Source organism: Hippocampus comes, unplaced genomic scaffold (assembly GCF_001891065.2).
Source record: "Hippocampus comes isolate QL1 unplaced genomic scaffold, H_comes_QL1_v1.1 scaffold2, whole genome shotgun sequence".
In the NCBI taxonomy this organism is placed as follows: domain Eukaryota; kingdom Metazoa; phylum Chordata; class Actinopteri; order Syngnathiformes; family Syngnathidae; genus Hippocampus; species Hippocampus comes.
In genome coordinates, this window is record NW_017805139.1 from 2,051,613 (window position 1) to 2,077,710 (window position 26,098).

A 26,098-nucleotide genomic window follows, 5' to 3' on the forward strand; every position below is an offset into this window, starting at 1 on the left:
GAATAATTGCAATGCATTTACATGGATAACAAGTAGGACTTTGCAAGCTATTTTTACACATGAAATTAACTTGTGAATGATAGTGAGGTTTGAAAAAAATGTACTGTAGTTGCATATCTGATAGTCAATCATCATTGTTTTTTATAAGTTTTTTTCCCCCCAAATACTCAAATCATAATGAATGTAAAACATTTTTTGAAAAAGATTAGCGTAAAATTGTCATCATCTTCTGGAAAATTGGCACGATAATGCCGGTTGGGATTCTGACCCCAACTTGGCGTGTTGTGGTCGGAAGGCGAGTGTGTTTTCATCAGTGAAATTATGTTCCATGTTTCCCTCCAGGAACCGTTCAATCCAGCCGTTGGATCTTACAACAGCTTCCCGCACCCAGTGGGCGGAGGGCAGCCCCCTCAGCTGCCCACTTCTCCCCCCACATACGAGTCCGTAAGTGACCAAACTCTTCCCATCCATGACCCCTCCCTGCTCCCGCAGATGGACAGACAGACAGACGGACAGGGCAGGGCAGGGCATCACTCAGGGAAGAGTTGTTCACTTAGCTTCTGCTCTTACCTCTGCACTTCTGCCCCTTTCCCTAAGTTGGCTAAGTTTTTTTTTTTTTAATTTGTGTGCGCAAACGTAGGTAGCACGAATGGCTTGTACGTATTGTGAGCACTAACAACTCAGTGGTCCCACTAACTGACCTGTGATTAGATTGGACTGAGCAGAGTGCTGCAGCGGAGACTCCCATGTAGCTTCATAAGTCTTGACGCGCACAAAAGGTGGTGGTTTCCTCATTGAGCCCCACAAGCATTTGACCTTTGTTTCTTTTCTTACTTGAAGTACTAACACAACGTAACCTTGACTCTGATGTGAGGAGATGCTGTCACAAACACCCTTATTCTCTTTTAGATTGATGACCTAAAACACTCTCTTCCTTCTCAGGCCATCGGTAAGTCCGACCAACAATTGCATACGGTTACAGTACCGGCCTTGATACTACAGGTTCATCTCAAGCTCCCGCCCCTCCTATTCTGCTGCAGGTCCCTCGTCACAGTTATATGACAACAACGCTCTCCCAGAACTTCCCTCGGTCCCGGACACGCTCCCTGCAACCTCCTTCAGCGGGAATAACACCACTTCGGAAGACATCGACTTTGATGACCTCACGCGACGCTTTGAGATGCTGAAGAAGAAGACTTAGGTGTCTTAACAAGTCCACGGGCTGGCGTTGTTGCCTGGGTACACGTGAGAACAGAAAGTAGAACATGTTCACGGCTCTGCATTTATATCCATATATAAAAGATAACATTTTACTCTTTCCGACATCAGTGAGGGTGGGCTTGCTCACTCAGAATTGGTCATGATTTTATTTTTATCTTTTCCCCCTGATTATGAGTGCTGTCACCTGGGGCTTTATACTTACTGGGATGCTCTGAAGCTAACTCCATAGAGTCATTCTCACTTCATCTTGCTTGGCCTCACAATTGTCACATTTTCCGTTTATTGCTGTGATATGCGTCATCATTGAATACTCTTTTCCCAGGTTTGCTGCCTGTCTAATACCAACTGTTCATGCCATCATTGTTGGCATGCACTGTGATGCTGTAATCTTTCCTATCGACTTGTTCTGTCTCATCTCAGACCCGTTAAACTAGTCCGACTGCCTAGCCCGGCCTGTTTACAGGTTTGTGGGATGAGGTTTCGATTCCTGTAGTTAATTTTAAAGAGGTTTCAGGGCACATGGAAGCCATTTGTCTTCTGTCTTCTGTTTTCTGTTACCCGCCTCGCCCGTGCAGTCCGTATCTTATACATTCATCTGGTGATTGCATGTTTTATGAAGAAACTTGGGTGTGGTCGTTGGGGAGCGGTTTGTTTATATATATCTAAATAAAAAAATAACCCCTTCAGGTCTACCAAATATCTGTAGTGTATCAAAAGACGACCCCACGCAATTTAATTTTAACATGTAAATTGTCACCCCACAGAGCTATTGTGGATTTAGATCGTTCCCTATGTTGTCACGTGTCTCACACTGTATGCGCTCTGCTGCATTTGCCTTATTGTCGCATCTCTCACCAGAGGCCTTGCTAGTCTGTACAAGGGGCGCGCATCATGCACTTGCTATCCCTTAAGACTGGATCCATTTCCTCAGTCTTGTTTTGTAGAGGCGTCACATTGCCCGTGAACTATTTGGTTCAAAGTGATGCTTTGATAGCATCGGAACTGTTGTCGTCCACATACCTCGTGTCCTTCAACCTAACCACACCTAACGCTTAAGCCCTAAAGGACAGCTGCCTCAAAGGAATGATTCAGCCGTTTCTGGAAAGGTTCTGACAAAACTTAGGATAATGACACTGCAGAACTGCCCTCTTGCGTTTCACCATGTTGGACAATAATGTGTGTTTTCCCCATCAAATATAATAAAATGGCAATTTAGTAAAAGTCTGTGAAGCTAGTTGAAATGTTTTGTGTAACACTGAATGCCATCCTATTATCATGGACTAAATGTGTAACAAAAACAAAACTCACTTCATTAAATGTCACACATTGTTTTAAATGAGAGCTGTTTATTCAATTCCACACTTAGAAACCAGGTTGATGATAGTTTGTCACCTATTTGGAACAACATCGAAGCAGCTGCAATCAATAATGCTCTTGCACAAAATCATAATTTCCATTTACAGCTCATAAAAATACAGTACAGGTCGTAACAATTTTACACGTTCCAGTCATCTTCACACTGCACAAGTAGGAACTTAATGGGTTATTACCTGTAAGTATAGATTGGAACAGAAATGTCGTGACTAATCAACAATTATGCTGATAGGGAATTTAAAGTTTAAAAAAAGTGTTGCCACACTTGCCTCAAGGATAGTTTGAAGGGACAGATGGATTTTAGTCAACTTCATGACATAAAACCTTCAAAGAAAGGGCAAATAACTTAAAGATAACAGCAATCATTTGATAAAGATCATTTAAATCACCGCTGCCAGTTAGTTGGGAGGATAAAGGAGCAAATACCAGAATAGAATCTGGATTTTTTTTTTTTTCTTTCCCCCAATGGAGTCAAAGGGGTGACTCGGGAAAAGACGGCGCAAGGGAGCCCGCATCCTCAGCGTTCGCCCCTGGAGTAACGCCTGCATTTGTATTGTTGTTCTGGAAAATGGAAAAAGATAAACCATGAGTCTTGTAGCACTTTAACCTTGCTTAATTTCTGTACCTGTTAGGGTTCTAATAGTTTTGGATATATTTTTGTTTCGTTAGGGCTTGTTTTTCCAAATTCATTCTCAAAACAGCTTGTCTTCACAGCTGGTTTTAATTAGTTTGTACAGCAGGTCTTTTCATTTTTTATTACGGTACTTTTTATTTTCCCATCAAAATGGCTTCATTGTAATTTTGTTTTAGTCCTCGTTTCAGTTTGTCCAGTGAAAGACAAAGAAAAAAACAATATCACTAAGTAGTCAACTGCAATTCTCCCAACGACTGTTTGATCTTCCTTCTGTGCGGATGTCTTTCATACTGAAATAAATATCTCGAAAATGAACGCTGAAATGTATCATTGACAAAAACAAAGGATATTCCCATTAAAATTATAGTTTTAGGGACGTAAGATGCATTTTCAGGTACGACTTTTTTTTCTCAGCATTTCTGTTGTATTGTTGAAAGGTTTTCAGGGCGGCCCGGTGCTCGACTGGTTAGCACGCCGGCCTAACAGTGCAGAGGCCTAGGGTTAGATTCCGGCTCCGGCCATCCTGTGTGGCGTTAGCATGTTCTCCTCGTACCTCTGTGGGTTTTCTCCGGGTCCTCTGTTTTCCTCCCACAGTCCAAAATCATGCACCGTAGATAAATGAAACACCCTTAAATTGTCCCTAGGTGTGATTGTGAGCGCAAATGAGTGTTTAAAATCCTGGAAATAAACCTTTTGGGGCGAATATGCAACCTTCACACCGTCGGGCCTGAGCCAAGGTTCAAATAAGCTCACCTTTGTGCCGACCTCTTTGAATTTCCTCGGTATGTTTTTTTAGACAATCACTCAAAGTGTGACTAATTTGGAACCCGCATGCTGCTGATTGGAAAACTCGAATGAAGGTCAAATCCTATTGTCATCACAGGCAACAAGGGTTCAAAGAGCATTATATGACATCATTTTGACCCCTTACCTGAAAGCACTTGTTCAATTTCTTCAATTTCCTCCACCGCGACAGGTTTAAGCAACAGGGCGAAAAACACAGCGACTCCAATCACCTTTAAAAATAAAGACAAATCCTCTTGTCCCATGAACCGAAAAATGTCTTTACATTTGAAGCATTTATGGCACGACAACAGCTGCAGTAGATCAGTCAGTCAGTCAGACAGACAGACAGACGAGGAGACAGCAGTAGGAGAAATGAACGGACAGAATAGCAGTAACAACAGCAATAATGATTTTACATCTAGGTAATACCCCAAAAATGACAGCTCACTTTAAACTGGACTTTTTTTCAGCCTCGTGAAAACTCAGCCAATTTTGAGGTTTTCACTCTAATGTCAAAGTGGGGAAAATTTTGAAAAGGCTCATTCGCATACGCATTTGGCAAATGGGCACCTCAGAAAAGATTTGTTGCAATAAACTTTTCTAGTTTATTACAACAAATCTTTATTATTTGCATTTTGTCACGCCACTGAATAATGAAAAGAATTCCCCTCAAAATTGTACAACTAATCTAATCATATTTTTTTTGTTTACAAATGTCTTTAAAAAAACTATGAAATTACATGTGCGTAAGTCGCAACCTTGGCTCAAGACTTTGTTGAAGCACATTTGGCAATTCTTCAGCAATACCCCTTCTTCGTGTCGCATATCTGTTTGCCAATGCTAAAAAATGAGTTGAGGATCTCGGTTATGGCGGGGGGGGGGCTTACAGTTGATGGTTAGGCCTATGAGTAGGGAAAGGGGGCACTGTATGCATTTTTTTTAAAATTCATGTCGCAGAAGGAGATGGTGCAAACATTTTTCAAAAAAAAATTTGGTGTTTAAATCCTTTTTTTCATTGCATATTCGCTGTGGTGCGCGTCAACTGCAGTTAAAACATACAAGTTGTTGACTGCTCCATCTTCTGATTGAATCTGTGATCTAGTGTCATTTTTTTCCAGTCCTTTGCATGCCAAAGGATGTGAATTCTTTGCTTTTAATGTTTGGCATGTTGGCAAACATTCATCCATCCATCCATCCATTTTCCGATTTGCTTTATCCTCACAAGGTTTGCGGAGGGTGCTGGAGCCAAACCAAGCTGTCTCCGGGCCCGGTGGGCGACTGGTTAGCGTGTCGGCTTCACAGTGCCGAAGTGCAGGGTTCGATTCCGGCTACGGCCTTCCTGTGTGGAGTTTGCATGTTCCCCCCGGGCCTGCGTGGGTTTTCTCCGGTTTCCTCCCACATTCCAAAAACATGCACCAAAGGTTAATGGAACATTCTAAATTGTCCTGAGGTATGAGTGTGAGCGCAGATGGTTGTTCTTCTCTGTGTGTCCTGCGATTGGATGGCAACCAGTTCAGGGTGTTCCCCACCTACTGCCCGATGACGGCTGGGATTGGCTTCAGCATGCCCTGCGACCCTTGTGAGGATAAGCGGATCATAAAATGGATGGATGGATGGAAAATGAAATCAATCAAATTTGGAATAAGGCTTTAACATAACAAAATATTGGAAAAGTGATGCAAACATTTAATATGGACCAACTACAATTACTAACAATCAGCGTGAGGCCCTGCAATTTTAAGTGTGGGGCACCACATACTGCATGAAGAGAATACTTTAGAAAAAGTACCCATACTAGGGATGACTGTGTTTGAGTTTGTGGACAGCTTTCATCCAGACCCACCTTGAGAGGCTGTAATATGACAATGCTCTGGAAGAGAGAGAGGCCCAGAGACATGATCCACTTGATGGACTTTGCCTTGCCATAGTAAAATCCATAGAGCAAGGTGAAAAAAGTGGACACGCCGCTGAGGGAAATTAACAGGAACCAGCCGATGAACACACACCACCAAGGCAACCAGCAGCCGGATGACACACTCTTCTTTTTCACGGGAGGTGAGCTGGGCCACAGACAAGGAAACAAAAGTACAACATGTTCTCACCAAATGGACCCAGTACTCTAAATGTAACATGCTCGTATTTGTGTGAGTGTGACGGGCAAAGCGCCTACCAGCAGGCTAAGTGACTGCTGAAAACCATATCGGCCTTGCGAACCAGCAGATTGGTGATGTCTAGTGCTTGTGCGTAATCCTGTGGACTCGGGAAGTTCTTTCCGTCCAACGTTTCTAGACACAAACGCAGGCGACAAAGAGCGGCGAGGAGGAACTTGCTGCAGTAGACCCAATGCAGGTCGCTCTCAATTTCCCCTTGACGGACAAAGACCCGAAGAAGAATTTCAGAGCATCTCTACGTATGTGTCTTGTTTTTTTTTTTTTTTTGCATGAAAATTGGGAGTACCTTGCATAAGATGAATTAATTCATGCACTCTGTTCAAGGCTGCAAAGAGATCAGGGATGGACTCCAATCTGTATATTTGTGCCATTTTGTTCCGTAGACTTCTGCTCAGCAGAGAAAGGACCTCCTCGGTTTCCTGGGAAGGAGTAACAACAAATAGCAACATTAGAGAACATCAATGCATATTCGGCTGACTAAAACAATGACGACACATGACCCAGTTGAGAGTAGCGGATATACAGGGCTCCTTTTTCACAGCAGGACTGGCAGAGTGATTTTACAAGATCAGTAATGAAGCCATGTAACGTAAAACAAAGCGTACCTATTTTTAAACCCACCTTTAGAATGGTTGTTATGGTAACCAACCGGGGTCTCACTTTGTCCTCCGAGCTGTTTTTTGGAGACTTTGAAACAATGCGTGGTTTGATGCTTCGGAATATGGTGATAATGAGGATGTTGATTGGGAACATGAGAAGACCACTCTCGACGCCCACCATGATGTCCTGCCACGTAATTTGCAGCGAACCTGGGCAGGGATCATTGACAGAATATCGTAGAATTGATCTGTCAGTGAGTAAGTAATTCAAGGGGTGCCATGGACCCCATAGTTTCCCCATGGTCATCCATCACAACTCACTTTTATTGAAACCACCCATCCATATCGTGTTCAGGATCATGGGTGAGCTGGCCTATCACAGCTGGCAGCTGCAGTGGCGTTAGCCTGTTAGCTGAAGGAGGCTAATGGCTGCCTGCCTCTCGAGCCTTACAAAACTTTAGCGTCGCTGAATGTCCGACCATTAAAATCTGCTGTAATTTGACCCAGATGATCCTATCGTTTCAAAATTTCACACATTTGATGATTGTCAAGGCCAGAAAAAAACATTAACAAATGTATTTTTCATTGTCGTGGTAGCATCATCTACTGGCTAAAGGAAATACGTGTTTTGATCTTTGATGTTTTTCTTCTAGCTGTTAACCTCTTGTTTTCTAGAAAGAATGTTGATGATGATTTTTTTTTTGTAAAATCGAATTGCTGTGAGAACCCGCCGTTTGCTACAAAGAACACACTAATTTTGAGGGTCTTAACAAGCACAAAAGCACTCATCACGATCTTATTCGTTTATTGCGCATTTTGTTTGTAGACTCAAAACTGCCGAAGTCAAGGAGATGACTTTGGCAGATTGTATTTTATTGGGGAAGGAAATCGTAAGAAAGGCACGATGATGCAGCAGTGGAAAGAGTCTAAAGTTATGCAGATACCAAAATTTGGCCCAAAAGTGATTCGGGCAATTATGCTATGTGGCCAACGATTTACTGCATGCAAACAACCATTCATCCTCACATTCACAATTATTGGCAATTTTGAGTCTTCAATTAATCAAACATACAAACTGCCTATTTGGTTGTTAACCAGTCAAGGGTGTAGAGCCCGCCTCTCACCCAAATCAGCTGGGATAGGCTGCAAATAAACATTTGACTTATATTTCTGCATTGAACACAAATGACGGAGGAACATGACTAAAATGCATATGGAAAAGTCTATGAATATTATATATTTTTAAAAAGCCTACACTTCAGCACAAACAATCCACTGAAGTTTATGATCGATCTTGTCATATTTATGCTTTCCTCTCACCTCAGCATATCAACACAAACGTGTATTAATGTCATTAAAATGTTTCCAGTGCTTCCTGTTTCAAGATATAGTCTGCTATGTCAATGAAGTAATCTTCTCCAATTTCGGCGTTTTTCAGGGGAGTGAATTTTAGTGATGGCATCATTTTTTTTTTACATACAGACCACCTATTATATAAATGCCAATGTTCAGCTCAATCACGTGTCACTTTCAGTTTCAGTCATCTCTTGCGCCCTCTGCTGGTGATATGCACCACTTTAGCTGTGGTTTGTCATGCGTGATATCAGCCTGCACTACTGGACATCTGTTAACAGCATGGGAGAATGGATGTTAAAAGTCTACACCTGTGCTCAACTGCCACGTTTCTGTGAACTCACAAATGACACATTGACAAATGCTTTCCAAACCATTTTTTCATCATTGTGACCTATAACATGTTTAACTCAATTGGGAAAAAAAAGAAATATTTTCGAGATAAAGTTCAAAGAAATAATTGATTTGTGGTCACACACATGTGTACACCTTATAATTTCAGATGTGGCTGTGTTCAGTATCAAGCAGTAACATTCACTTGCATGACTTTTGTGCACGCAGCATGGGATTCACTTCAGTGACGGTGTGGGTGTGGGTGTGAATGGTCGTGTGTCTCTATGTATGCCCTGTGACTGACTGGCAACCAGTTCAGGGTGTAGTTTGCCTTCTGCCCAAACACAGCTGGGATATGCTCCTGCTACCCTGTTCAGGAGAAGCGGTGTTGAAAATGGATGGAAGGATGGACTTCGACATTGTTTTCATCTGACCGTATCTTTTCCTACATGCATTTGTGTGATTTGAAGTATTTTTTTTTCGTTGGAAAAAAAAGACTGTTGCCTTTACACCCTAGCTCACAAGAAATAAAGTAAATATAAAAATATATCGGGATTGCTGTCATCTGGATTGTGATTGGTTAAATCTGATCGCAGCCACATTCCCAGTTCTAAGAGGATAAGCACATGTGTGCAACACGATCTCAGTTGGTTATTTAGACTTTCTCTCTGTAAGATATTTTAGCTGTACAACTTAGAGGTCACATTACTGATGGACAGGGGCGTCACTAGGTTTCAAGAACAAGGGGGGCTTAGCCCCAATGGGAACACAGCCCCTTTAGGGGGGTCCAGGGGCATACCCCCCCCCCGGGAAGTTTTTTTCTACATTCTGTTAAAAATCCATCAATTCCGTGCACTTTGAGAGCAAAATGAAGAGGCTATGAAGAACTACACACATCACATTAGTATCCTCTTTACTATGATGGGGCTTCCTCCCCTGGACTTTAACTGGACTAGATAATAGAAATTATAAAGAGTTCAAAAGTTCAATCTTGGTTGTTCAAGGGAATTAGAAGGATGCCCAATAACATAACCTATATGACAGTAGGCCTATATTCCTCTCTACCAAAATGTATTAATATATGCTTAGCCCCCAGAAGACTATGTATTTTGAGATGCCTGCCGTGATATGCAATTTAAGTTAGTACAATGAGATGCAAAAGCTTCATCACTTTGGAAAAACACAAGTTTGCTGCTCAATACTTACTGTAAGCTCCGATTGCATTTTGGGAACAGCCTTGCAAGTAAAATTAGCCTTGATTTCTGATAGACTCACCTGTCCAGCAGAGCCCCCCCTCACTCTCTGTGCGTCTTTAGCCTGATTCCTATCAAATAAATAAATTTATTTATTTTATACTTATTTATTTATTTTATATAGGCCAAAATTTCAATAGGTGTTGCCTCAAAGAGTTGGTGTAATGATTATTTATGTATTTAATAATAAAATATTGCTTAATTTTTATTAAGCACCACCTTAATTTATCCAAAAGTGAACACTTGTTACAGTGCAGTTTCTGCTGTTACTGGAGATATTTTAGCGGACTATAGTCACTAGTTTTACCAGCATGGATGCATTGAATACTTTACCTTTCTAAAAAACTGTCGAATATCGATGCTGTCGACTCAACCTGACTTTCGGCAATGAACTTTTTGATGTGGCGATGGTGACAGACACGTCAAATGCTGCGTTCAGGAAACCTGGGAGATTTAACATTACAATAATGGCAGGTTATCGAAATATAATTTAAAATATATATTTTAAAATGGCCACATTACATTGAATTTGATGCACTATATTAGTAAACGTACAGGAAAAATAAATAATACTTTTTTTTAAATAATGCAATGAAATTATTTAGGGGGGCTAAAGACATTTTTAGGGAGGCTGAAGCCTCCCTAAAATAGGCCTAATGACGCCCATGCTGATGGACAAAGCTTTAAATGATTTAAAGTTTCATGTGTAGGAGACTGTTCATGTTGTTCACTTGATTTTCTGTTTTGTTGCATTATTTTTGCTTTCCTGAGTGTCTTTTAGGTAATCGTTAATTTATGTTTTTTCTGAGGCGGTCTTTGAACGTCTCTCGAGTTGGACGGCAGTTGAGAAGGCACGTAGTCCAACATCGAAGTGTCTGTATTCGCTTCAGTGTGAAACTAATTAATAAAGTAAATGTTCTGAAAACCACCACGACAGCTCTGTTTGCTTCGGAGCTGCAACACATGGTTTCAAGTTTAGTTTTTTTTAATCACAGAAACCAGGCATTTTGATCAGTCTTGGGAGTGTCGATATTTTTTTTTAAATCTCCTTTTTAGCTCACCATAAATCAATAGTGCTTTAAAATTGACATAAGGCAAAAGCTTGAGGTCAAAGTTGAGTTGAGTTTATCGGAGCTGAGTTAGGGGAAGAGCCAGTCACAACCATAGGACTGACTCTTTTACTCGGAGATCCAGCAGAACAGCTGGACCGGAACAGTTTTAATGACGAAGCTTTACATTTAACCCAGAAGTTGTTTACACAGAATCAGATTATTCCGATGCTTGACAATATCAACACCACAAATAAATTGCCATAGTATGATTTTGCTTTCATCCTAAATGTGTCCACCACTGTAGTGGGCCAAATGTAAAGGTCATATTTCATGTACGTGTGTATGCATGATAAATATAGATGGCTCTATTCTATATTATGAACCATTGACACTCACATGCTGAACAAATGGGCATAATCCAAGCACAGTAATGATTCAAAAACTGATCTACCAATGGAGAAGACTACTGGAGAATCCTCATTCTCTGGAACGTTCCAAAAGGCAATATTGATGGCCATGGTGCACAGGAGCAGGCTCATACAGCAAGAAACCCTCTGAACCCGAGTAAAAGGGCTCCGCCATGGCGGATCCACAATGGACATCCAAATGTGTTCATCCCTAAAACCTGTCGATGTTCGGCTCTGGAAAATATTCCTGATAATAAAGAGGCAAAGTATGTAATGACTCAGAGTTTTGCATGACATGCTCACATGCTTTCAAGACAGCATAGCATGCCTTACCTGAAGCAGGATACCTCATCGCTCTTTGCAGCATTGAACATTTTCTTCGTCATACCATCGCCATGGTCACTGCTTATCCAACAGTCACAAAAGAAGTGCCAAACATGTTGAGTTTGGAGATCCTGTATGGTCACCTTGTTTACATACCTTAACACGAGAGCAATTCATTAAATCACTCATCAGTGTGTATATGCCATCCAGTGGTGAAGTGTCAGGGCCAGCAATGCCTTCTCTGCTGGCCTCAACACAAACAGAAGCACTGACCAACATTCACATCCTAAATTCTTTAAAAGATTTGCTTTATTAGATTGTCTGCGCACATGAATGCATTTATTAATCCTCAGTGGTGAGTGTGATGGATTTTCTATGAATCTTCTGTTTATGACATGTTAGTAGACAAATATTGATTCTGAAATACTCCAGATGTACAGTGGTTGCATACTGTTGTGTTTTTGTACAGTATTGATGGTTTCTATAATTGCAATGTGAATGATCACGTTATACAGTAAGTGGACTAAGATAAGTGCCGACTCAGTGAAGGCCCAAATTAGAGGTAAGATCGTGCCGCCCGAGCCCGAGCCCGACCCGACAAGAAATTCGGGTCGGGTCGGGCCTTAAAATGTCAATCATTGCTTCGGGTTCGGGTCGGGTTGGGCTTCTCTCTCGCTGACTTTTTTTTTTTGTTTGTTTCGAGGCCGTGAATAGTTTTGGACACGAGAGACCGTGGTTCGGAAAAAACAGAAGTCTGCTCATCACAACACGTACTGTACTAAACTCTTGCAATGACAATTCAAAGAACTCCTTCCAGTCTCTGTCGAGTATCCACCCGTCATTGTTCGTCTTTGTCTCTCTGCTTCTCTCTCTTAAAGACCCGCGCAAGATTCTTAAGGACGTACTGCTGCGGTGGTTTATGGCCCAATTTTCAACCCATCAAAATGACGGACGGCCTTAAATTTTCCCCGTCCAATCTTAAAAAAAATCCGTCCATGATGGAAAATTGTCGATTAATGTAACCTCTTCAGAAACAGAAATATAAAAGATGTAAATGTTGATACAGTCTTGATTAACTTAGATTTCGTTCCAAAAGACGGGCTTTGTTATCAGAAATCACCCCTCCTCCTCCCGAGTCCTCACAAATAAAATATGAAATGTCGGGTTTGCTTTGGGCTCGGGCCTGCAAATCAAGTTAAGTGATCGGGCTTGGGCCGGGTCGGGCTTAAATACCCTTGGGCCGGTTCGGGTCGGGCTCGATTTTTTAGGACCGATCTTAGCTCTAGCCCAAATACCAAATGCACGGCCCACCATTGATGTTATTGATCTTGTAAGATCTGAAGAGTTAGAGTCCTATGCTCCAGCCATAGACATCACACCTGTGGGGGATGGTGGAGTTTCAACACCTTTACTGGTGAAGGGGTTTAACACCCTCTCCTTTACCGCTGTTGCAACACTTGCCCACTCTGGCACTCTCTGTCTGCACTACTGTAGCCTGCTCATCCTCTTTTATTTTCATGATTTAAATTTCTGCTTCTACCATATGGACCGTGCGCTGCTTCTGCGCTGAGTTTAAAGGCAATGAGAGCAGCAGCTTTCATTGTCTGGGAAGCAAGTCCTCTGTGTTCACGCCCTCAATGGCGAAAACATCCCTTTCTAATTGCGCTCGTCTGCGAAAATACCAAAAGAAAGAAAAGTCCTCCCATGTGCACAAATGCGCCAGACTTGTGCTGGGTACTAAAATTGGGCTCTGGATTTCTGACGTACCATGATGGGTGACCTCCAGAGTTGTCGTGCTGCAGCCTAATGTTTCGCACTTGGCCCAGTGGGAAGGGTGTGGCCAAGAGAAACATGTCGACAGCTCCCCTCTCAAACACGGGCTTGTCAGGATCCGCGAGATGGTGTGCATCACTTTGTCCCTCTGAGCCAGTCATTGTCACTGTAACCTAGAGAGAGACAATTCATCTTCAGAAACTTAGCATGCTTGACACTACAATGTCAACGATGTTTCACAACCATCAAGTTTTTATTAGTTTTTATATGCTATATTACAAGATGGACGGCCCGGTGGCCCAGTGGTTAGCCTGTCGACCTCACAGTGCAGAGTTACTGAGTTCAATTCCAGCTCTGGCCTCCCTGTGTGGAGTTTGCACATTCCCCACGGGCCCGTGTGGGTTTTCTCCGGGTACTCTGGTTTCCTCCCACATTCCAAAAACATGCATGGCAGGCTGATTGAACACTCTAAATTGTGTGAGTGAGAGCGCGGATGGTTGTTTTGTCTCTGTGTGCCCTGCGATTGGCTGGCAACCAGTTCGTGGTGTGCCCCGCCTACTGCCCGAAGACAGCTGGGGTAGGCTCCAGCACCCCTGCGACCCTTGTGAGGATAAAGCGGATTAGAAAATAGATGGATGCATTGATGGATGGATGGATAATACAAGATATATCAGAGTATTTTGGTGTCACTGGGAAAGTGTTGATTTTGAAACGGCTGCCGTAAAAGTTACTTTGTTGGAGAAACTACCAAATACACAAGATCATTTTCCTTTTGTGCCCTTTTGTTTGCTCGATATCGTGTAATCATTTTTGTCAACCTAAGATCATTAAATCAGATTTCAACATCCACGAAAGATGACAAGTTTTAACAGTAGTCAAGCTAAAATTGTTTTGTGAGGTGAACCAACTTATATTCTCTGATTTTTTTGAAGGTCTTCAATAGTAAATTTGCTCACCTAAACTCTTATTGTTTAATTTCTAATCCATTGTGTTGGTGTATAAAGACAAAATCAGAAGGTCTTAGCCACTTTCCAAAGATGTAACTGTATTCCATTTTGATTCACCATTCATTGAAGGACACACCTCTTTGTGTGTCATTTATCAAGACTTACATTGGCAGTCCTCCCCGCATTCTTGCGCTGTCCTGTTTGGACACCGATCAAGTAGTTGTACTGCGCACACGGGTGGTTGTCCTCCAGCAGAGTCATCTTCCTCTGACATTTGATTATTGCCATGAGCATTTGAATGTGTTGGAAAAAGGGGTTAGCGAAGAGACATGACAGGTTATAATACAGTAATTGACGAGCTTACTGTCTTCAGTGACTAACAAAAACAGATTTTTTTATGTGCATGTGTGTTTAATGAACTCACTCTGGAGCGTGATCTGCGGTCAGCATAGCACGCCCACAAGAGAGTGACCAGGTAGAGGCCAAAAAAAGCACAAAGCAGTGAGAGCACCACGTAGTTTTGAGAGACAGTGCCAAACAACTCCGCCGTGCGTGTTAAGTCCACATAGTTCGGCATCACAAAGAAGGAACCCCCAAAAAGAGTGAGGTGGTTGCAGAGACAATGAGTTTGTCCGGGAGTACTTTGCTTCCCAACCTGGAGGTAAAAACAACATAGTGTGAAATTTTAAGCAGCCGTGTGAAATTCTGACTTGTGACCCTCATCCCCCCACCTCCACCTAAATGACAACAATGTGCCATGTGATATTGAAGAAAAACAAACTTTCTGACCAAGGAAGACAGCAAAAAACAAGAAACACTCAAACAAAATGAGCTTAGCTGCCTCCAGAAAAAAAAAACATTTGATCATTTGAATGCTCCTCTTTATTGGATCTGTGTAGGGAATGTTTATTTTGGAAGGATTTACCTGCTAAAACTCACCTGACAGCCATCTGTGCTCCATGTTTGTTGGTCGATGCTCCAGTGCATGCACTTGGTCATAAAAGTGGTGATGCTCAGTGCAATGCCTGGCTCCCACGTGGAGTTGAAGAGTTCACTGCTAATGTACCATACCCCAGGAGTCTGCCGTAACATCTCCGGAGTTAGGATCCATTGGTAGCCTCCTTTGGTTAAAAGGGAGACAAAAAGAAAGAAAAAAAAATATGAAAGTGCATGAAAGAAAGAATGAATTCGTGGCTCAGCTCTTTTTAGAGAAATATAAGCAACTGCAACATGCAAATTTGCTTTGAACCAAAGAACCGATAAGGTTGTCAAATTGGAATTCTTTATCAAAAATTGCCCAAAGTAATTGTTACCTTTTTGGTTTAGGATGGTTATGTTGGCAAAGTAACTGGAATTCGGAGGCGACCCTTCAGACAGTGTAAGAATCAAGGAAACGTTCCCACTGGGTTCCACTCTGATACAAACGGACATCGTAGGGTCTGAGACGTTGACTCTTGTCAGTACCTTTGCATTTTCTTCAAGTTCGACTGTTTGGTTAATCACTGTTGAAACGATTGGGCGAGGCATAAATATCTGTGAAGAAACAAACTGGTACCATTACCTCGGCCATGGAGAATGTGTTTTCATAGCAGTTGTATTCTTTTGGATTATGTAAAACTGTTTGATTCTTTGACATATGAAGCACACGTACTTTTGATTTATCCATCCATCTATTTAATCAAAAGAGAATTTAACATGACCATCCTAGGGTGTTGTGTTCCTTTCATTCAAAAGTCAGTGTCGGTAAGTTTCTAGCTGACCCATGACCTTAATGAGTACAATTAGTATAAAAAAAATGAATATCCATAATTAAGCATAAAGTAAAATACAAAGCAAATCAATAAATACACAACACATGCACACATATGCACACACACTTCACAACTCCTCTTTCGTGGGTTTAAAATAAAAAGGGCAGTTATATCTCAGTACTGTATTGTTGTTTTGAGATGTAAATTCACTTTCCGCCACTCGGGGGAGGCATACTATTGTTCAACACTGTGCCAATGTGGAAGAAGAGAACAGGAAATTCAGGTTTTGAGAGTTTTTGTTTCATCTTTTTACCAACCAGATTTTAGATTCACCAATCTGCCCCTCTAAGAAGGCTCTGGCCATTTCTCAATAAGCGTGCTTGTCTGTCCTTGTGATCTCCCGAAACGTCATCAGTCGTGGCCCAAATACTTTTTCAATTAAAAGTACACATAAACCAAGAAAGCACGGAATACCCTGATGCTGTTGTTGTCAGCTAGCTTAAACCAAGGATACCTCGGTTGGTTCTTGTAAAGCAGCAGTGCCCACACTTTAACAACATGCGAGCTACTTTAAAATCACCAAATACAAATGATCTACCACTTGATGTCTTAATTTGGTTAATTTATGGGAATTGATGTGATGTTTGGTATGAAGATGGCTCTCTCTATCAGGAAACTCATTGATGAAATTGACACTGAATTCACATTCAAATAAACAGCACACAGTATGAAATGCAATCATTTCATTTGATAAATCACACATCTTTGTCGCTTTCCTTTTACTCCTTTTCGAAAGCCAATCGAAAGATGCATGTATAATCCGGTGCTGTGAACTATCGCAGCTGTACCTCGATCATCTCTGTGAGGTTGGACAACTCAACGTCTGACTCTCCATCACTCAGTAAAAGGCTGCAAACAGTTCCGGAGATCTTGTCATCAGTTGGATGGGGATTCACCGAGAATGTAGCCATCTGACAAGCAAAACAACTGCTAAAAAATTGCCGTTTACGACAACAAAGATGGATAAACAGGCCAATGGCGCGCGTACACACCTGAGCAATGATTTTTTCGTCTCGGCCAATGTGACTTTGAAGAACGGAATATGGGGGCATTATGATGAACTCACCATCTTCCACTGAGCCCAGAATGACATTGCTGAGGTCTTCAGGGTTGTGACTGAGTGAAAAAAGGGAAATCGCAATTTTCAAGTTTCTCTTATCTGAGTTCCGTGACGAAAGTCAGGACCAACCTGCTCAGATAGATGGAGCCCATTGAGTGCTTAATGACGATTCTTTCTGATGTCGCTGAACCCAGTAGCACTGAAATGGTCCGGAAAATCTCAAATATATCCTCAAATAGGGACTGCAGGGACGTAGGGATACGTTACTATTTTGCAGGAGCAACAGTAGTTAATTATTATGACTTTTTTTTTTTTTTTGTCAAAAGCTTCTATGTATTCTGTGTAAACTTACAGTAGGGTTAGGGTTCACCTGGATGTCACATTTGTTCATGGACATGTCAAGGATGCTCATGCTACAGCCAATGATGTGACTTATGACGTCAATGTTTTCGAGGGCAAGTTCAGGTGTCAGATTTTGAGTGCCTTTCAACAAATACCGAATGAATCCATCCTGAAACGGATGAGAAGAGAGCTTAGGATGTTACCGAAGCATTAGCGGTAGCAAGTAGACAATTGCAATATTGTTCTTACTGACAGAAGAAGTCTTTTCCAATTCACTTTGTATTTGATACAGAGTAGTGATTCAATCATAGAAATATGTGTAGACAGTAATATGTGTCTCACAATCTTTATAGTACCGGTACTGTTTTTGGAGAAGGTTTCCAAGAGCCAAGCACCATCTGTTCATCACAGCATACAGTACATGGAGTAACCCACCCTACTTTCATCCGTTGGCTCTCCTGCCTCCATTTCCATTCGCATGAGTTCATTGTCAGCTTCCTTTGGCAGATAGACCAGAAATGTGAGTCCAATGTGCTCTAGACAACTTTCTATTTAGTCAAATTCACTGAATGGGGGGAAAAAAAAAACATACCAAAAGAAGGTTTACAATGTTATATATATGGGGAGCCATCGGGTGTTCACTCCTTTTGAACCCTGAGAGGGTACAGTTGACAGTGTCAGCCAACAGAAATAAACAGTTTGAATTCTGCTTTTCAATCTTGACTTTTGGAGTAGTCTCACTTACGTGATCCGGATGCCAAATTTTCCTGTAACCACGAGCAAAAGCACCACATTATTAAAATTCTGACTTGGCTTCCTTTTGTCAGAAAAATGTGTGGCTCACCTGTGTGTTTTGTGATGGCTGCAAACCTTTCCAGATGATTAAAAAAAAAAAAAAAAAGACAATAAGTGTTGGGATTTGGAGGTTCACACAAGTAGGTGACGTCTATATGCAGAATCAAAAGGGGAGTTGCTCAAGGTTTCGTGACACCTACTGTGGGTGCAGAGGAAGCCACGTTTCTGGTTGCAGTCGGATGACACAACAAGCTGAAACGGATTCTGCTTCATGTACGTGCAGCTGGTCGCGTCTTTGGAAGCAACGACATTTTCTGTGGGATGTGTTCATAGAGATGCACACATACATTTTTGCAAGTACACAAGCAGGCAGGTCATTACTGTAATTGTTGGGGAAACAGATTACTGTGCAAAGGCTTTGACTAACATTCGTAACAAAGTAACCATTGACACTTTTTAGTATTTCAGAGAGAGATGGTACTGATGACATTAATTACAGTTCCATTCCATCTAAATTGCAAGAGAAAAAGCTTTCACAACTTTACAGTATTGCACACCATATTTTTTTTTTTACTTTCTCCCAAACGTATTTGCAGACTGCCTTCATAGCGTCCACTTATAAGATAACCCAGAGTTAAACAAATGCTAATAGAAACATGGCTGAGATCTCAAACGTGTCTCATCTACAGTATTTCTGCTTTTCAACAACAAGATTTGGGAGATGCCAACCTGAGACTAAGTTGTATCGTTCCCGTGACTCGTCTTTGTCTCCTGAGCAATCGCATCTCGATTCAGTCTCCTTTCGAGCTTTAGAAGACGACTCAACAAACTCTCATATATTTATAGTTGAAATATATAGTTGCTCAACTAGTCTGTCGATTTGTGAGCTAGGACAGAGAAATCTTTCTATGAGTTCAGTGGACCGTATTTTCACGATGCATTAAAAGGCGTAGAGCAGTGGTGTCAAACATACGGCCCGCAGGCCGGAGCCGGCCCCCAAGGAGGTTCAACCAGGCCCACAGGATAATTTAAAAGTAAAAAAAAATGCATAAAAGACACAGAATGAATAGTTTTAATAAGGTGCAATCCATGGAGTATCTGCTAGGGGACACATTGTTTTGATCAGAGAAGAAGACAACAGCAGTCTCAGTCTGTCATCGAGACAGACCCAACACAACCGACACTATGAAGGACATGTGAATACTTTATTCTTTACACATTTAATAGCACTCTCATTAATTTGTAAGGTGTTGGCAGGGATTAAATTTAGATTTTATATGCACATGTGTAAATGGTTTAAAAATTCCTTTCTTTATAAATCTCGTTTAATCTCAAAGTGTAATGCTATATTTTTCAATACCAATACTTCTTTAAGTTATGTGCCTTTGTACAATCAGTGGGATCAGTTGCAATGCATATATGTGAATGATAAAAGTAAATTGCACATTTGTCAAAGGAAATGTAAGGTTCTTCATGAAATGTTTTGTAAAAGATATGTTCAATAAATTTCAACATTTTCCTAATGTTCTTGTGCTTCTTTAGACCAAAACAAAGGAGAGACATATTATTTCGGTTATTTATAACAGAGTATGGTATAATTTTAACAGTCCGGCCCACTTGACATCTACCGAGGCCATATGTGGCCCACAATGTGAAATGAGTTTGACCCCCCTGGCGTAGAATGTCAGTTACGGGTGCTATTTCTGTATTGGACACACAAAACACCTTGTATGATTGGACGCAGGCATGGTAAAACGTACGCTAGCTTAAAAAATATGGTAGCATGCATGCACGACAGCGTATGTTTTTAAAAAGGCAGCCTAGGGCAAAACTGAGTTCGGTTGTACTTTAAGTTTTTAACAATGTAATCACGTTATTTATTTATTTTTAGTTTTATCAATCCTCATCCTAAAATCCATTAAAGTCTTATTCTTGTGTATCCGAAATGAACCGCTATCATGTTGATGCTCCTAAGTTTCCTTTGTGTGTGTTTTGACTGAATCACAAAGACAAAAAGGATGGCACTGTTGCATTTCTGAAACAATACACCGAGTGATTGCCTTTGCACATTTAGGGAGAAAATAAAAGGAGGAATGGATGTTGAAATTCTTGTGCAAATTTCATTGACTGACAAAAGAACAAAAATGTACCGTAATCACCCAACAGGGCTTCCAGGTTGTCCTCACGATCTCTCTGCCCCAGCCACCAGGTGAGGTTACCGATGCTTCTCTGTCTGGTGAAGTCATTCAGAATCATTTTGATGGCATCATTAAACTCTCCCAGGAGGTGTCCTCCTCGTTGTGCGCAGCTGCTCCTTGCTTGTGTCCAGGATTTAGATTCTGCCCAAATCTCATAACAAATATTTTGGAAAACATGTTGACAGGGTGGGGGTCTTCCATCAGGTTGACAGAGTTCCGTTGGTTCGGATAAATATCCAGAAGCAACCCACGAAAAGACAGCAAGTTGAATGAACATGTTTGCTCTGTTTAGATGTTAGTTAACTCGGGCACACAGTCGTGCAGGAAGAAAGGCTGCAACAGCAACTGGTCAGGGTTACTTCTGTCGACACATGTAAAGCAGAGCGCTTTCTCCAGGAAAATGCTGCAGGTGTTGTCAATACTTTAGGAAAATCACTGCAAACACCCAAACAAGATGCAAAATGAAAGTTTACTTACACTCCGAGCAGGATAAGCAGATTGATGGATGGATAGATGGCATTGATCAGCTTTTATCCAATGTCTTTGGCCAACCCTAATGGACTGAGAAGCTAGGATCTCACCAAGCAATTTAATTGGGGAAGAGCCATTCCATGAGGAATGATACACAGTACAGCGGGACGTTTTACATTTCCATGTGACTCTACCTCGCAGATGTTCTCAATCATTACTTTGGCCTACCTATAAACATCAGTGATTAACTGTGGCTAAAACGTAGCGTCGCAAAGATGGACAAATATTTCCAGAAACATTTGATTTAAAGAATGACTAGGTGTCACAAGTATCCCAAGAAGAAACGAATACTCTGCCAACACGCTAATGTGGCTAACAGGTGCAACGTTGTCGTATCACCAGGCTTCATTTGGAATTTCCGGGCAAAGTTGCGTAACTTTGTAACTTTGGCTCATTATGGAGTGCCCACAAAATGACATCATAGCATGACACTGCTCGAGAGAGTGGACATGTTGCCCAACTTCCTTGATGACAGCGTGCTCAAAGATAATGTTGACACTTTGGCTAGTTGTCACGTCAAAATGGCAAAATAACAAACTGATCAAATGTAGATGAATATTCACAGTATTACCTTCAAAGAAAGAAAAAAAAAAGAGGGTCTTTACTTCTTTCCTGCCAACCTGGCAACCAGGTCAGCATCACTAGTTGGTGTGAAGGAGCGACCTAAATACCACGAGCAGCTATAGGATCCATAGAGCCATATCAGTGCTTCTCTGTCCTCAATTATTTTGTGACCATATGTATATATTTTGTATCTAACAGTGAAAAGGGAGAAACTAAACAACAAAGAAGAAAAAATATTTTTTAAATCTCAGGAATACATTTATAACTATTCTCGTCACGGAAAAAAAAAAATGCAACAACAAAAAGTATAAAACCGCCGCTCCGAGTGCAGTCGATGTGCTCAGCAAAAAAGGATGATTGAACCATTCAGAAGAAGACATACGAGCCCAAGCCGTTGTGTTACCTGTGAGGTTCACAGATGAGCTTGCATGTTGGGAATCACGAGCAGATCCTTTGTTTTCCAACGCTTTAGCCTTTCCATCAATTTGGAAAATGTTAACCCTTCAGTCCATAAAACTATCCATTGGGGTGCAATGAAAAATGATTTCAATCGGAAAATTGGTTTTGATTCAACCAAATTTTTTTATGGGAGATGCACACTGAGTATAAATCCGTATCAAGAATTTTGAGGTTGCTGATGATTTGTTGTTTTTTTGAATTTCATCAACTTGAAAAGTTGGGGCTTTGGAGAGCTTCGACAGCATGTCTACAAAAAACATTCACTTGTGAAATGGTTTCCTGTCATGGTTTGAGAACATAGTTGCAAGAGGACATACGGTGTAAATAGAAATGTCATTGATTGAAGTCAAACGTTCTGTCCCCAAAGGCCATACGACGGCCTGTCTCCTGATGCAATGAGCGATTTCGCAACTATTTACTTATGATGTCGGGAATCAAAGTGTCATAGTTGAGTGCCAGAAATGGCTGACGTTGTCCGAGTGTGTGGCATCTGCATGCTATAAAGCCGTGCCCCTCGTCACACAAATGAAAACAAGTGACTGTAGACATCAGACGAGAAACAGAAATATTTGCAACAAAATGCGGTAAGCTAAAATGCATTCACCTGAATATCAATTCACTTGAACACCCTTTCTGATTTACATTGAGATCAATCCGCTAATGAAAAGAATCAATTTGTTTCGTAGCAATGAACACTTATTTTTAAACTCTTGAATGATTCTCTTGTTTTAGCTTTAGGGGATATTGAATGTTTGTTCCCGATGTGATTGTTTGAAGGTTTTCTCTGGCTGCGCTCCTCTCTTCTATGTGTATTTACCTGGTCGATGTGACGCACACCGAGGAAAGGATAAAACCGTCGTTGTCAGGTAACACATCACGCACACACACACACACACACACACACACACACACACACACATTTTATTAAAAAAATAAATAAATATGCCAGTGCGAAATCGACACATCTTGAATCTGGAAACGAACATTTACTTTTGCTCTCCAAAACGTCCTGTTCAAGTCATTGACAAAATGATTAGGATGTATCCTTTGGAAAGCAACATGACTAAGCCACAAAATAGGATAGCAAAAATATTAAGCCGTATGAAGAGATAGTCATGAAAAACATCCTTTTTCTTGAATTGCTCTAGCAACAGTCATACAAACATTGCAATGTTTTCCATTTGCACTCGCAGCAGCAGCCTAAGTCTGTGTAGCAGTCACATGTAGACGGATCTCGGTAAACACATGTTGACTCAACCAAATGAAATACAAACACCTGATTTTCATGGCAATGACCTTGTGCCAAGCACCCACCCCTTGCCCAGCCTCCGCTGCACGTTGCAGCACACATACGCTGTCGATCGGTGGCGCGCAGCGCTGTGCTAAGTATAGTGTCCAAGCGCTTTGGAGGCCACCAATAGGAGGCCAGAGCAAGAAAAAGTTGTTGCAAGGTTGCTAAAGGTGAACCTTTTGCAGTATAATTATGTGTGTTAAGAGTAGCTCTTAAGTGCTCACGTTGTAATCAATTTTCAACTATTTTCTCCATTTGCGATTAGTGCTTTGCTATTCATTTATCATTCACTAGTTGGAGCAATATGATATTCCAAAATATGCAATATGATATTCCACCTCAACAGGGTGTTGGATTTACTGCAGCCTCGGGAGTTTGAAAGAGGATACAGGAGAATGTGCGTAGCATTTACGCAGGGCCGAGTTGGGAACACCCACATTTTAGCGATTGCCCCACTCGGACCGCGTACCTGGTCTGAGTGTGCATAAACGACAGATTTGTGCGGATGACAGAATGCATGCCAACCAGAAAAAGGGCCCAGCTGCGCACCTTTTCTGACTTATGCACATTGGAGAAAATGGCCCTACATGTCCGCATGTACAGGAAACGGTACTTGTCATCTTGCACATCTACGTGGTTGACGTTTTTGTAATTTATACTTCTGTCATGTTTTTCACATTGTTTCAGACCTAACTGCGTACTGCCCTGCTTATTTTCCAGCTTCCAAGTTTCTGAGCGTGCGATCGAGACGGATGGTTGGTGGCACTCTGGCCCCTCATGTCCCATGGCAAGCCATGGTCTACCTGAATGACAGTTTGCTGGACGGAGGCTATGCTGGCGGCGCGCTGATATCCAGCCACTGGGTTTTGACAGCAGGCAGGAATCTGTTTATCAATAAGACGCGGCAGGACACTCGCAGCAAGGATCCCATCATTCCCAAAGTGTATCTGGGAATTTCACATCGATCAGAAGCCACGCCGTCCAAGGAGGTTGCTGTTGAGAGGGTGAGCATCAAAAATATTTAGTGGAATGGATGTTAAAGACAAAACTACTTCAGAGAAGTACATTTGTATCTTGTACTTTTTTACTTTCTTAAATTTGCTCGCCAAAAAAGTTGGGGCAAACTCAACAGACACATTTCTACATCACCACTGAAAAAAGAAAAACTCAATTTCAATTTTTAATGGTGTTGTACAAATTTGTATTTGTATTTCTATTCAGTTTACACTCCGCTGCATAATTTTGCTTTATAACATCGAGAGAAGCAGACTACATTGATGCAGATTGTCAGAGTGATTAGATATAATGTGATGATGAGACAAATGAGAGTGTCATCGTTTTTGGAAACCCTGCTTCACAATAGGGTGATTAACGTTAGTAATAGAATTGTGCGGTGCCACCTGTGTGCTCACTCAATGGAAGGAATACTTTTAAAAGATGATGAATGAGAAAAATGAAAGAGTAGAGAGAATAGAAGAGGCAATTATGGTGGACCAGGAAGTGGCAATGATCAGTAAGGGAAAAGTTACAAAGGCACTTAAGAGGATGAACAATGTAAAGGCGGTTGGTCCTGATACCTGCGGAGGTATGAAAGCATCAGGGAGAGGTGGCTATAGGGTGGATGCCTGAGAAATGGACTTTGTGATGTCCTAGACTTGCCAATACCAGTCTTAGCGACACCCTCCGACTTGGAGTGAAACTGCAACACATTTGTGGGGGCTGCCTGCATGAGTTGAATTCAAGAAGCCTTAAAGGTCAACAGTGCGGAACAATGGTGAGTCTGGTAGCGAGGTGTAAAAAAAATAAATGCATCGAAGCAGGTTGGAATTAGTGGAGGAATGTGTCAGGCGAGTTATGTGATGGCGGAGTCTCTTCCAGAATGAAGGGGAAAGTTCCTAAGACCGCAATGAGGCTGGCCGTGATGTAAGGATTAGAACGCTCAAGAGACAGCAGCAAGTAGAGGTGGTGGAAATCAAGATGGTGAATTTTTCTCCATGAATGATCAGGCTGGATAGGATTAGAAAGGTGCTCATCAGAGGGACAGGCAAGGTTAGTCGTTTCGGAGACAGCAGACTCGGATGGTCATCCTTTAACCAGCTAACTCGTATCGTTTTCTTGTGCAGGTTATTCTCCACCCAAATTTCCAAAGCCAGTCTGACTGGGACAATGATCTGGCATTGATCCAGCTGAAGCATCCCGTGGCTATAGGGTCGAAGGTGATCCCCATCCCTCTGCCGGAGAGCAACCATGCCATCACGGGAGCTTCAGGAGTGATCACCGGATGGGGCTACGGCATTTACCTGACATTCGCTGCATCGCTCAAACACCTGGTGCTCCCTCTCGTGCCCCGCGCCGATTGTAAAGCTGAATATGAGAATAGTCAGTACACGCCAACTGTGGATGAAAACATGTTGTGCACAGGACCAACCAAGTATGGAGAAAATGTGTGTATGGGTGACGCAGGGGGTGCTCTGGCTGTCAAAGATCCTCAAAGTGGAGATGTTGTGGCAGCGGGAATACTCTCTTATGATAAGTCCTGTGCACAGTACAAGTATGGTGTCTACATGGAACTTTCCAAATTTATGCCCTGGATAAATTCGGTCATTCGGGGGGATAAACAAGAATCATCTGCTCTGCGCAAGATTGCAATGGCGAAGATGTACTCGTGGCAGTCATGAATTTCCAAGCATTTCGGGGAAATGGACGCAAGTAAAAAATACTCCGTTTCTCTTTATTTCTTGAATGGTCATGGATGTTTTGAAATAACTTGAATAGGCTGAATTCGAATAAATGACAATTTTGTTGACTCAACCCTCTCAA

The 26,098-nt window shown here is 41.7% G+C and overlaps 3 protein-coding genes across 7 annotated transcripts; 2 read left to right on the top strand and 1 right to left on the bottom strand.

Moving 5' to 3' along the window:
* Window positions 1–159: 159 nt before the first annotated feature.
* Window positions 160–2,557, top strand: LOC109514424 (IST1 homolog). 2 transcript variants are annotated; one of them, XM_019867526.1, is made up of 3 exons: window positions 160–444; window positions 910–949; window positions 1,041–2,557. In XM_019867526.1, exons 1-3 carry the CDS (start codon window positions 322–324, stop codon window positions 1,199–1,201), a joined length of 324 nt encoding a protein of 107 aa, XP_019723085.1. In that variant the 5' UTR covers window positions 160–321; the 3' UTR covers window positions 1,202–2,557. The 2 variants fall into 2 exon arrangements, with proteins under 2 accessions (XP_019723085.1, XP_019723086.1); XM_019867527.1 differs by having other exon boundaries at window positions 161–444; window positions 943–949.
* Window positions 2,558–3,058: 501 nt separating this feature from the next.
* pkd1l3 (polycystic kidney disease 1-like 3) lies at window positions 3,059–21,458 on the bottom strand. 4 transcript variants are annotated; one of them, XM_019867523.1, is made up of 23 exons: window positions 20,386–21,455; window positions 18,436–18,549; window positions 18,285–18,310; window positions 18,186–18,207; window positions 18,033–18,094; window positions 17,876–17,938; window positions 17,451–17,609; window positions 17,228–17,340; window positions 17,031–17,154; window positions 16,827–16,949; window positions 15,541–15,760; window positions 15,167–15,348; window positions 14,652–14,882; window positions 14,393–14,494; window positions 13,275–13,453; window positions 11,517–11,663; window positions 11,228–11,430; window positions 6,808–6,995; window positions 6,473–6,605; window positions 6,186–6,381; window positions 5,859–6,075; window positions 4,161–4,245; window positions 3,059–3,156 (listed from the first exon to the last, which is right to left on the bottom strand). In XM_019867523.1, the coding sequence occupies exons 1-23, from the start codon at window positions 20,708–20,710 to the stop codon at window positions 3,113–3,115; spliced, it is 3,258 nt and encodes a 1,085-aa protein (XP_019723082.1). In that variant the 5' UTR covers window positions 20,711–21,455; the 3' UTR covers window positions 3,059–3,112. The 4 variants fall into 4 exon arrangements, with proteins under 4 accessions (XP_019723082.1, XP_019723083.1, XP_019723084.1 ...); XM_019867524.1 differs by lacking the exon at window positions 3,059–3,156 and having other exon boundaries at window positions 4,163–4,917; window positions 20,386–21,456; XM_019867525.1 differs by lacking the exons at window positions 3,059–3,156; window positions 4,161–4,245 and having other exon boundaries at window positions 5,606–6,075; window positions 20,386–20,468; window positions 20,911–21,457.
* A 979-nt stretch (window positions 21,459–22,437) lies between these two features.
* hp (haptoglobin) lies at window positions 22,438–26,098 on the top strand. The gene is made up of 4 exons (XM_019867215.1): window positions 22,438–22,571; window positions 22,765–22,853; window positions 23,999–24,282; window positions 25,402–26,098. Exons 1-4 carry the CDS (start codon window positions 22,513–22,515, stop codon window positions 25,954–25,956), a joined length of 987 nt encoding a protein of 328 aa, XP_019722774.1. The 5' UTR covers window positions 22,438–22,512; the 3' UTR covers window positions 25,957–26,098.

Coding starts and splice junctions, on each gene's coding strand:
- LOC109514424 (XM_019867526.1), top strand. CDS start 322: ATGTTCCATGTTTCCCTCCAGGAACCGTTCAATCCAGCCGTTGGATCT. Junction 445..909: donor CTCCCCCCACATACGAGTCC/GTAAGTGACCAA, acceptor ATTCTCTTTTAG/ATTGATGACCTAAAACACTC. Junction 950..1,040: donor TCTTCCTTCTCAGGCCATCG/GTAAGTCCGACC, acceptor ATTCTGCTGCAG/GTCCCTCGTCACAGTTATAT.
- hp (XM_019867215.1), top strand. CDS start 22,513: ATGAAAACAAGTGACTGTAGACATCAGACGAGAAACAGAAATATTTGC. Junction 22,572..22,764: donor AATATTTGCAACAAAATGCG/GTAAGCTAAAAT, acceptor GATTGTTTGAAG/GTTTTCTCTGGCTGCGCTCC. Junction 22,854..23,998: donor GATAAAACCGTCGTTGTCAG/GTAACACATCAC, acceptor CTTATTTTCCAG/CTTCCAAGTTTCTGAGCGTG.
- pkd1l3 (XM_019867522.1), bottom strand. CDS start 20,710: ATGTTCATTCAACTTGCTGTCTTTTCGTGGGTTGCTTCTGGATATTTA. Junction 17,939..18,032: donor ACATTGTAAACCTTCTTTTG/GTATGTTTTTTT, acceptor TATCTGCCAAAG/GAAGCTGACAATGAACTCAT. Junction 15,761..16,826: donor ACCTCACAGAGATGATCGAG/GTACAGCTGCGA, acceptor GTTTCTTCACAG/ATATTTATGCCTCGCCCAAT.